The 12,185-nt window shown below is 40.2% G+C and overlaps 1 protein-coding gene across 5 annotated transcripts in view; it reads right to left on the bottom strand.

The window, feature by feature from the left end:
• adgrb1a (adhesion G protein-coupled receptor B1a) overlaps positions 1–12,185 on the bottom strand; it is a 255,606-nt gene that overhangs the window by 16,563 nt on the left and 226,858 nt on the right. For 3 of the 5 annotated variants that reach the window (XM_049584031.1, XM_049584036.1, XM_049584032.1), the window contains exon 25: positions 4,606–4,704. The exons of the other annotated variants lie outside the window; for them this stretch is intronic. In XM_049584031.1, the coding sequence (XP_049439988.1) occupies positions 4,606–4,704 (99 nt within the window). The remainder of the gene's footprint in view (positions 1–4,605; positions 4,705–12,185) is intronic. 5 annotated transcript variants of the gene reach the window in all.

Genomic DNA, 12,185 nt, shown 5'->3' with positions numbered 1-12,185 from the left:
CGCTTAAACACAAGATATGTGTTTGTTGGTCTTGAACAGTGGTCTGCAGCTTGGCGGGTGTCTCACCTTGGACACGCCATCCACCTGATGACAAAGTCAGCTCATATACTACGTCACTTTAGAAACACTGATGTTATATGTTTGGCACATGCAAGTTTGACGTGTTTATGGTTTTCAGAAACGTACAATCCCAACATTTTGTGGTGGCTATTAGGCTTCTTATTCAAATCCTATCAACGCATCACATTTTTTAAGGTCATAATGTGGTGTGCATTCAAAAGGGTATTCCAAAATCTATCAAAGTAAAATAACACAGTCCAACAGATGGAACACCATGAATGAAATAAAGGTAAAAAAAAAAGGCTGGGTAGACCAACACAGTAAATAGGTTTGATAGTGTTTGCCATTATTCTTCTTGAGCTCATTGGAAATTGGATGTATAATTATGTGAATCCTATTTAGGAGGCTTTTCCAGCCCGCCAACAGTAACACTCTGGAGGACATACTCAACAATAGTTTTGTTAAGAAATTAGTCAGAGTTATAAATACTAAAAAACTGGCACAGCAAATCAGCGCTGCCTTTAAAGTGCAGAATAGCTGAATCCTACCTAAAAGCTAATCCAAGTTATTTTCAGTTTGTTCTCCATATTCAATGTTGATGAGCAAAACAATTTAAAATGTAGACCTACAAACTTCTCCATTTGGAGGGAGTGTTGTTCTCCACAACCTGGTGTCAGAGAAACATGTGGAATTAAAAATTATATGCTGGCACCATGAAAACAGTGCCAATACAAAGTCCAAATTCCCTGGTTCCATTCATCACACAATGAACAATGGTTATTGTTATGACCTCATAGTAAGTATGAAGAGCGAGAAAGTCCATATAAGGAGGAAGTCGGAGATCAAGGTGGTGGATGGGTCAAACAAACACTGGACTTTAAGCCGGGAGACCACTTTTAGTTTTAGTTTGGGCAACAGTCCATGTGGAAGTCGCCATTAAACAATAACGGCTACCAGCTAAGTGTCATGCCGACGTAAAAGGACAGCTTTTTTCATTGCTGTCTGACACTGGAAGTCACTGACCAAGTGCTGGTTTTTCGATTATTTTGAAGTGAGACCTGTATGTAACAGTTATTTATTTTAACTGAATTCCCAATCTTTTTCTCAACCGAACCACATCATTTTGATGCCTCAGTCCAACCATGCTGCCACCATGTTATTGAACCCAATATGGCCACCACCATGTAATGCGGTGTTCAAAGGTCATGGTCATTTGAATTATTTCTGTGAGATTACATTGGTTCTACAGTTCAATCCACTGGGGACAGGAAACATGAAGTTAACCCAAAAATCCATTACAACACATTTGTTCACCTGGTAATGCCTATATAGTAATCAATATGCCATAAACACCAGGGTGAAGTAACTATACTAATGTTTGTGGTATTTACAGTGAATACAAACTGCAGACTGTCAGCCTCTTCACAGTAATTAGCTGTAATGTTTGCTGACTCCACTATTTTCACCTGCCATTACAAATTAATGGACAATGTCAGCACAAGTATTAAATGAGAGTGATAACATGTAGGAGGTGATCCAGTGACATGGCTGAGCCAGACAGAAAAAATAAATTGATACAATACCAAATAAATCTTGTATTTAAAATAAAGGCTGATATGCGGTTGTAAAACCACGATGGAATCAGAATCAAGATTATTATTTGAACATTTAAAACTGTTGCCTATTGTATTTAAATCCACCCATATCATATAGAAAGTGATTTTGTAAATGTACTAGATACATATAAGCGTGAAACAGGATTGGGACTAAACGTGACAGAATGGGGATATGTACTGTTATTTTGCTCGACCTTAGTGTGAAATACCTGCTGTAGTGCTATGTGGGTGATTCCAATTTTTACACATATTTTATTTAACATATTTTACTCCTTGCAGTAGTCACAACCACTAGCCAGAAAAATAAATGTGTCTGATGTGTGTGAAGTGTGTCAGCAATGTCACGTTACAGACTATGAAGTGAAATGATGTGTATTAATTGCTCAGTCACAGCTATTTAAAACATAGAGAAGCTATTTAGAGGTTGTATTTGTGGATCATAGCAGAGAGCAACACTCCCTGCAAATAGGAGGTGGATAACTCCACAGTGAACTTCTAGAGTCATGATCAGATTCTATTAGCACAACAGCGAAAAAGTAGGAACTAAAGGCCTGGGTTGATAATGGAAATGATCCATATAGCTAGGGCACTCACAGATCTCAGCACGACACATACATAAACTGAGACAAAGCAGTGTATTGCTTTCCTCTGTATACATAGCCATGGCCTCCTTAACATTTTTCTGAGCAGCTTTCTGACCATCTGTTAAATTCCTGATAAAACAGGATAACAACAGTGTCTAGCTTCAGTATTGTGACGAATTTCTTAGTGAAACAAGATAGGCATACAACGTTGGGATGAGTTTGATTTGACTGTCTTAAAGTGGGGGTGTTATATCAGTGGGGTCCCAAAAGTGTACACATAGTGGATAGTAGCAGAAATGGTTTAGAAAGTACCCGTCAAGTGGGGTGACTCCATCGTATGCTCCAGGTAATGTTAGCTGCTGAAGCAGGCCACTGTACAAAGCCTTGCACATAATCTGGGGCTGTCACAGATATCGCTCTCCTCAAACTGAAAAAATTCTAGCCAGTGGGCCCGTAACCATGGTATTTTGGGGAAACAAAGACACACTGATGTGCCATACTGTTGCTAGCTAGCTAAATAGCTCTGTATTGGCTAAAAGTTGCAGATTGATTGATGCGTGCATGTCATGATATTATTGGTTGATACTGTTTGGGACTAGCTAAGCAGAAGTCATACTTCGTTTTACAGGAAGAAAACATGATTTGATTTTGATATACTTTTTAGGACAATCGGAATGAAATTTAGAGCAAATTTTACAATAACCAAAACAGAAGGAAAGACAAAATACCACCTACCACCTATTTCTGAGTCAGGGAACAATATGCAAAAAAGGTCTCTTATGCCCTCATTTAACTTGTGCAATTGGTGTTTTGTCACCATGTTCTGACACCACAGTATGTCTGCTTTTTGTGTAGGTGTACAGCCAAATGTTCAGAGATCTGTTGCCGCTGACCCTTGTACTGGTGTTGGAGATGAGAGTAGAGGCCTGGCAGAGACGAGGGTAGAACAGAACTAGGAAATACCTGACGTTATTGATGGGTTTTCTTAGTAATTTTGTGTTTCTCAATCTGCATGTGGGATTCCACTGCTTTGATTTCCATCATGCCAAGTTTGAAAAACTTTTTGCACAAAATACACAGAGGCTTGTATGCATTGCCTTGTACTGGTTTTAGCAATGCTGCAAAATGTTGCTTTAACAGCCAGTTTTTGTTGAATGTGCAATTTTCCTGTATCATGCAGGGTCAACGTATCCTTACAGAATGGTTTGTATGATATCGTACAAATTAGCACCCCACGAATGACATTATGTCCTTAACATAAGTGTATGTAATTAACATAAGGTTACAGGGGTTAGGTTTAGGTGAGTGAAGTTCCTGTGGTTAGGTTTCGGAAAAGAAACATGGCGACGACGTACCTTAAAATGACTCAAAGCTCACATACATCTGAACATCTTCTAAGGAAAGTACCGGGGGAAAGTCCTGTGTTTTTGTGACCCAACCACCATCCCAACCTGCCTCCTTTCGAGACTGCTCGGGGCTGCTTCCTTGTTTACTCCCATCAGCGCATTTGACATGCTCGCAGCCTTCCAAAATATGTGGGTTATGCACAAATTACTGGCTCATAATTATGCGGAACATGTACAAATTTAGGAGCATTAATTTTTGTAGGAAAACGTACAAACAGTTCATGAGAACAGCCTGCCAGTGAACAGTGGATCCTCTGCTCCACGGAGAATAAAAATGTGTGTTGTTGGTTCCCCACTATTCTGATCTGATGTTATTGTGAGAGGCACTTGGTAAGGGAAGTTAAAAAAATGATGTTACCAGTTATTTTGAGATTTTACATTGCAAAAAAATAAAAATTCATAAAATCCTACTTCTGATGTACCATTCTTTGAAAGGTTGATTAAAGACTTTTTAATGCTGATTAAAGCTTTATTTTTATATTAATGAATTCAATGCCTTTTAGGAATCTTTAAGAACCCCCAGGACCCCTGATAAAAATACAAATAAATTAAAAATTAAAATTTTTTTTGGCATATAGTGTTAAATAGGTGTTCAATATGGCTGAGGATTTGATCTAAAAGGGTTAAAAGGCATTTTTCATTTCATCTTGACTCTAAAAGGACAAACACACACACATACACACACAAACTCTCATTCAATCATTACTCACATATGCATAATCATTAACATAGATACAGTTAACACAGATTGCTGAGCACAGAAGCTTCAGGAGCCTTTCATATTCAGAGAACCTGCCTGCCAGGGCATCAGGGAGAAGAAAAAAAGACAGAGGGATAAAGGAAAGAGAACCAATCAAGTGAAGGAGAAGAAGGGAGGCGTACAGTAGAGGAGAGAACAGAGGTAAGAAGAGTTAAGGAAAAATAATTAGCGGGACTAACATGGCGTTACTGGTAGCTGTGGTGGAAACGTCAGCCGAAGAGATAACTCCGCACTTGGCACATTTGAGCGTCATATTGTACAGTGGCACTGTCATCTGACTGCAAAGTCAAATTAACACGCTGTAACATACACAAACAGATACAAATGCACCTACACACAGACTCGCACAGATGCGTGTGCGCACACAAACACGCACAGTCACGCAAACAGTGAGTCACAGTGTTCTCGCACAATCTCTCTCTCAGGGCTACAGTCCAACCGGTTGTGTGTGTGTGTTTTGAGGGTTTACCTGTGTGTGAATCTGGGGACAGGGGAGATGGGGCCAACACATAGCCATTGGTGGATATTTCATGTTACACATGATGTCTGATTCTCTTCACAAATGACTGGTTTGATGACCTGAAAGAACTGAGAGTCCTCTCTGTTTATTTAGGATTTCACTGTTATCTGCTCGTAATACAAAAAGGCTTAACGTAAATGCCTGATTTAATATGCCAGTTGTGGATTTCCATTCCTGGTCCTCTGATCATGATGATGTGCTGGATGTGCCTCACCCCTGGTCATCTCAATTTGTGCTAACTGCTTATTTCGAGCACTGCCAAGTTCTGATGCAAAGCTTTACGTACTCAGACATTTCAAACCTCCACACACACAGGTGCCAGTGACTGGCTCTGTCAGTCATTACTGTCAGCATTCAAGAAAGAAGTTTCCTGCCCCAAAAGTGATGAAAGTGTTTCATAACATCAATATATTCAGTATATTACAGGTGTTCAATTCTGATGAGCAACTGAGTCACTAATAAAGTGTCTGTGTTCCCTCAACCGGCCATTCCCTCTCCCATAGAGCTGCCAAGAAGAAGTTATTACAGAGCGCAGGGTCCTGGAAGTAAAACTCCTCTTCATTTTACATTTACTACATGGACAGTTTTTAGGGACTGGCAGTTGGAACACTAAATTGTCCAACCCAAGGTGCATAAAAACTGTTTTATAACAACTTGTGTCTTACTTTGTACCCCTGGCTACTGATTCTATTGGTCATTATAACATCGTGCTCACTAAAATCAACCTCAAAACATGGTGACACCACTAAAACTAGTTCCAACGGAGCAAGTAACATTTAAGTTCCAATGGTCAGACATATTGTGTAAAATTTACAGCTTGCCCTCTTCCATATACGCTTGTTTAACTATTCTAATAACCGATTGTCTGAACACTCCGGTTTCTTGCCCCATCTGGCCTATTTTTACTAATGTCACAACCAGATCCCAGCAATTATTACGTTGACGAGTACAATGTTAGCATAACTAAAAGAACCATTGACCAGAGCAACAAACATAAAACCAAAGTAATAAACTGTAGTCTTTTTTTGAGGAGTAAAGTCAGATACAAGACCCATTCTGAATGTCACCACTTCACAATGCTAATGGGCATTGGTAGTGGTTATTGGTGTCACAGATATGGGTAAGAAGGCTCCTGCTACGCTGGTAAGTCTGTCAAGAATGTCATTATCAGCTCTTATACAACACTTAGTTCCAACTGGGCTTTTAAATTGGACAGTAGGCATTCCATGAGTGCTGATATACAGCATAACAGCACTGGGACTTTTAACTGTGCATCACTCCACTTTACAGGTGTTCTGAGCTGTTAAATTTGTTAATCATTAGTTAGCCAACATTAAGGGTCGTAACAAACTTTGCACCGCAAAATGAAACATACTACCACAAATAACATTTGAGTTAAATAATGAATGGTCAGAAAAGGAAGAAGGGACAGAAAGAAGCCTCAATACTTTACTGTGAATGTCCAGGTACGCTCATATAACACCAGAAGAGGACGCAAAGTACTGATTAAGCTGTTAACGCGTCAGCATCACAGGTATGCAATCAAAGTGACTGTTAACAGACTTACTTCCCAGGTCACCAAATAAATGGCAACACACAGATGTAGCCTACATGATACATAGCAGCTGGTCTGTGGTGAAGTGTAGACCTAGCTTACATAAAGTAGCGAGCTAATGTGCAGGAATGTTTTGTGTGTTGTTTGGCAACAGTCCAGTCCCAGTCCAGTTGCCAAACTATTTGTGTTGATGGAGCCAAATATTTAATTAATGACCAAACAAGTCATAACCTGTTGCTGCTTTTCATTGTTGATAAATGGCGCTTGTAGAACTGCTATATAAAAGCAATATCACACTCGAGGTTGTGCTGTTGTACTGGATATCAGCACGGCTGTGAATATCTTTGGCCTGTGGCCTCGTGCCTATGACTGAATCACAGACGTGCTGATATACAGTTCAACAGCACTCCCTTTCCTGTCATATTGCTTAATCAAATGCGTGTTAGCATCCAGAGCAGTTTCATTAGATTTCACTGTCACTCCCATTAGGTTCAGGTGCATATACTTTGTGGTTACGTTAAGAAAAAACACCACGGTTTGGCTGGTTTGGTTTAACATAACTACGTTTCATAAGTGACATATCTGACATACATCAAAAGACATAAGTCACACACTTAAATAAACTCACTGTTGACTTTTGGTTTCACATGGAACACAAATCCCAGTCTCCTGGGTGAAATAAATACATTTCTTCCTGTGTATTGTCCACCACCTCAACCAGCCTCCCTACAGGGACTAGCATGCTCTTTTTACTACTGTAATGTGAGCTGACTTCCTATGGCGCTGCATAGCAATTAACCTGCCCATTTAATTGAGTGATAACATTGAACTGGATGGTTACCAATCTTAACAGGTGTTTGTTTTATTCATTCATTCATCTTCTAACCGCTTCATCCTCTTGAGGGTCGCATGGAGGGGTGGGGGGGTGTGGGAGGGCTGGAGCCTATCCCAGCTGACATTGGGCGAGAGGCAGGGTACACCCTGGACAGGTCGCCAGACTATCGCAGGGCTGACACAAAGAGACACACAACCATTCACGCTCACATTTACACCTATGGACAATTTAGAGTTATCAATTAACCTAGTCCCCAATCTGCATGTCTTTGGACTGTGGGAGGAAGCCGGAGTGCCCGGAGAGAACCCACGCTGACACGGGGAGAACATGCAAACTCCGCATAGAAGGGCTCCCACGCCCGGGATCGAACCGGGAGTGCTAACCACCACACCACCGTGCCACCCGTTTGTGTTATTTAAATTTTAAAAAATCCTGAGGCGCCCAGTGGAACAGTGGGTACAGCCTGTGTTCCATGTACAAAGGCTATGTCCTTGCCACAATGGCTGTGTGTTTGATTGCAGTCCACGGTCCTTTGCTGCATGTTGTCCCCTCTCTCTCTCCCCCTTTCACACTTGAAACTGTCATTTAAGGCAAAAACCCAAAAAAAGAAAAAAAAAAAAAAAAAAAAAAAAAAATCCTATCACTGAGCTTAATTGTGTTGTGAGTGCTGCAAACACTAAGTGGCAGCTAAAGACTGCCCTTCAAAAAAACACAACGTCTTCATTATTTTAAATAGTCGTCTGAGCCCTTGGTAATTTCGGATACATTTGGCAACTGTGGTGCAGTGTTTTGTTTCCAATTATGACAACTAAGTATTTATTAGTTTGCATTTATTAGCATTTGAAATAATGCTTCAAGTTATTTGTAATACCAAAATAATAAAATTTCTCTGTTATTATGTAAAAATAATTAAAACCCATGGTCATAACATAACCCTGGAGTATCACTGAATTGTCCAGGAGACACCTGTGTTTGTACACAGACATTAAATTAAAACAAAAGGGAGTTTAAAATCCGGAAAAATACATCTGAAACTACAGTCTAGCTCCCCCCACTCCACAACTTCGACTTCATCCTCTTTGTCTCCTGAGTGCCCGTCTTAAATTGTTGTGTGCATACAGTGGCATGCAAAAGTTTGGGCACGCATGGTCAAAATTCCATTTACTGTGAGTAGTTTAGGAAGTTAAAGATGACACATTTCTTAAGAAAGATTACTTTTTCAATTCAGTTTCAAAATAACAAAAAGGAAAAGGGCCCGAAGCTAAAGTTTGGGCACCCTTCATGTTCAGTACTTAGAAGCGCCCCCTTTGGCAAGTATCACAACTTCTTAACACTTTTTGTGTCCAGCTAAGAGTCTTTCAGTTCTTGTTTGGAGGATTTTCACCCATTCTTCCTGCAGAAGGCTTCTAGCCCTGTGAGATTCTTGGGCTGTCTTGCATGCACTGATCTTTTGAGGACTATCCACAGATTTTTTTTGAATGATGTTTACGTCGGGGGACTGTGAGGGCTATGGCAAAACCTTATGCCAACCTTATGATTCTAAGGTGTGTTTAGGATCATTGTGCTGTTGTATAAGCTTGTTTAGATGTTCCTTTGCAAACTTCTGACACTGATTTTTGTGGTGAGGACAAAGGAAAGGTTTTCCTCTGATGACTCTTCCATGAAGGTCATATTTGTACAGGTGTCACTGCACAGTAGAACAGAGCATGTACAGACTCCAGAGTCTGCTAAATCTTCCTGCAGGTCTTTTGCAGTCAAACAGGGGTTTTGATTAGCCTTTCTAACAATCTTACAAGCAGCTCTCTCTGAAAATGTTCTTGGTTTTCCAGACCTCAGAGTGCTAGGCATCTGTTTAGATGAGCCCATGGCTGCTGATTGTTGGGACAAGGTTTCAGGAGTCAGAGTATTTATAAAGCTCTGAAAATTTCATCACTTGGCCTTTCCTAAAGATGACTGTGAACAAGCCATAATCCTAACAAGGTAATTCAAGTCTGAGACACTGGTAGAAGTTGTCTGAGAGCTCAGATGACTTTTGCATGGTGCTCCTTTCCTGTTTTTTTACTCTAAAACTGTACAAAGCCAAAATAATACTCTAATCTTTCTTAAAATGTTGAAAAGAATGTTGAATCTTTAACTTCATGTTTTTTGGAGATCAGTTCATCTTCTGCTCACTTAACATAACACAGTAAACAAAATTTAAACCATGGGTGCCCAAACTTTTGCATGCCACTGTATATGGGACTGACACCAAAACCAAGATTGCTGAAGCAATCCCCGTTTCCAAATTCATTTATAGCTACAGTTCTAGAAATATCTCATTGTAATTGCAGTGTTGTCTGCCAGTTCTTCACAAAAATTAGACAAAACTGCAAATTGTATCCAATGTTTTGGGTGGATTTGGGTTCTAAAAGGACTTACACTTCTACAAAGCCTTTCTAGTTGTCTGACCACTCAAAGAACTGACACACTGCATGTCACATTCACCCTTTCAGACACAGGCTACCATACAAGGTGGCACCTGCAACTCAGTTAAACATTCACACGCACATCATTTGGGGGTTTCTTGCCCAAGGACAATTCTACCTGTGGAATGGAGTACCCAACGATTAAATCGCCAATCTTCTGATTAGTGCTAAACCCGCTCTATCTCTTGAGCCTCAGCCGCCTAAGGAGATCACGGAAGGATATAGTATAACCTTTTTCTACTTATTATACTTAACAGTATACACCTGATGATAAAGCAATAGGTGATTTCCAGGTATGATCACTGAGAAAGTATTCAACTTCATTGTCTTTCCAACACCTAAGGCTCCAGCAACTCCCCCAGCCATCAGGATTCCATTTATTACTTTGTATATCTCTCCAGTGTAGTTGCTTGAAAAGACTGACTACAACGCTAGAGATATTGACAAGTAATAACAAACTAATCTGTTACCGTATGGCCTCCTGCTAAACAACAATTAAAGCTGAAGAGCTCAGGGAATCGATTTTTGTAGCCCCTGGACGCCTGGATTAAAAATCACATAATGGAAGAAATTCAATTTCAAGTAAAAGGGCAATACAGCTGCTAAATGTATGCCAAAGGCAGTGATATTAAAAAGCAATCAAGACTTTTTGAAATACAACACCATTTTCCTGGACTTAAGGATCGAGAGGCAAAAGGTTGGTGGTTGGTTGGATGGGTGGGGCGAGATGTACCAAGACAAATAAATAAACATCCAGTATAGACAAACATGATATAGCTCTGGTACAATCTAGTCCTTGAGACAAACATTAACCTCCTTCTGTATGTTTAACAAGATGTTCCAGAGTTTTGCATCAAATGGAAAACTCTTGGAATTGGAGTACTTGCTAAAGCTACAAAAAGACGTTTTCATCTGGAAGCTTACTGTTTGATTAAACTTCTCCTACGACCTGTAAATACACAGCCTTGATGATTGAACCCATTTAAGCTTTCGTTAAGGAGGAAACAAACTCCAGTGCTGCTTGGAATGAGGCCTCTCCTGTCTGTTTTAATTTTCTCAGTGAATTAGTTTCTAATTTTGGGGGGGAAAGGAGACTCAGCAGTGCGGCCTGTCTCTGAGGTGTGAGCAAACCTGCCTGGTGCAGATGCTGCTGTGCACTTAATTAGATGCTGCACAAATTAATTAGCTTCATTAAACATGTTTTGCATTTGAACCTTGAGAACCACACTGAGGAGAGGCGAGTGGGTGAAGGGAGGTCACCAAAATGGGGGGGCGACGACACCCAACGCTCTTCATTTCCTTCTATTGTCCACCACAGACACAACTACAAACAGCCTAATGACCACATGGTCCACACAAATAAAAAAACTCATTTCAAATGGGTCAGATCACGTTGAGATAACTTCACCAACAACCAGCATGCATTCTCAAATCTGACCATGAGCCAAGAAAAAGCTTGTGAGAAACCATTTTTGATGACTGTGTACAGTATGTAGAGGAAAAGGTAAGATCCAAGGTCACTGTGACTGCTGGATCGCACAAAACTAAATGATTTGAAGTACAAAGTTGATGAAAGTACAAGCTAATTGATAAGTTAGTAATGATTTAATTTGCTTTGATCAAGATGTGATTTGATCAAAAAACAGGCAGAGTCACAATTTACTAAAGATGGGCTTATTTAAGAAAAGCCTTTATTGTTCCCCAGAGGGAAAACTCAGTTGTTGCATCAGCACAAGGACAGAAATAAATACAGATAGAGAAAGTCAAAAATAAATAGTAAGAGGTATGTTAAACAAGAAAAGAAAATGAAGTAAAATATAGAAACTACACAACTTCATTTTTCATTAAAACTGTGCTTGTAGTTTATCTTATCTTATCTTAAATTTGCACTGGTGTGGGTGTTAATGATTTAAAGGGGAACTCCACCACCTTTACACATCAGAGTCTATTATCAGGTAGTCTCTATATACAGACTCTACATTCAGTGAATGTAGAGTCTGTAGGCAAACCCCGGAGATCTTGCCTCTGGAAGAAGAGCGGAAGAGCCCTGGTTTCCGGTTGTAGGCTGTTTGTAGTCCGCGTGATATTGACCATTCACGTTTGAGCCGGTTGCAGTTGTTGCCAGGTTAAACGGTCCGTGTGGTGAACTAACGAGGCAGAACATAATTGGCATCACTGCAAACTCTGAATCCATCGCAATGGTTCAGCATATTTACTTATACTGTATATAAACAGAAGTCGGAAACGGAAATTCGCCTCCTCCGCCCAAATCAAACCGAATGCCAAAAAATCGGGGGTCTGCCCCTCGAAGGCTGTATTCGCCGTCTGCTGGAAGTCAGACGCCGAATACAGCTGATGGGTTCCGAGAATGATTATCAGGTAAC

Source organism: Epinephelus fuscoguttatus, linkage group LG8, assembly GCF_011397635.1.
Source record: "Epinephelus fuscoguttatus linkage group LG8, E.fuscoguttatus.final_Chr_v1".
NCBI lineage: Eukaryota > Metazoa > Chordata > Actinopteri > Perciformes > Serranidae > Epinephelus > Epinephelus fuscoguttatus.
The sequence above is the reverse complement of the archived record's forward strand: the minus strand, read 5'-3'. Positions and strand labels throughout refer to the sequence as shown.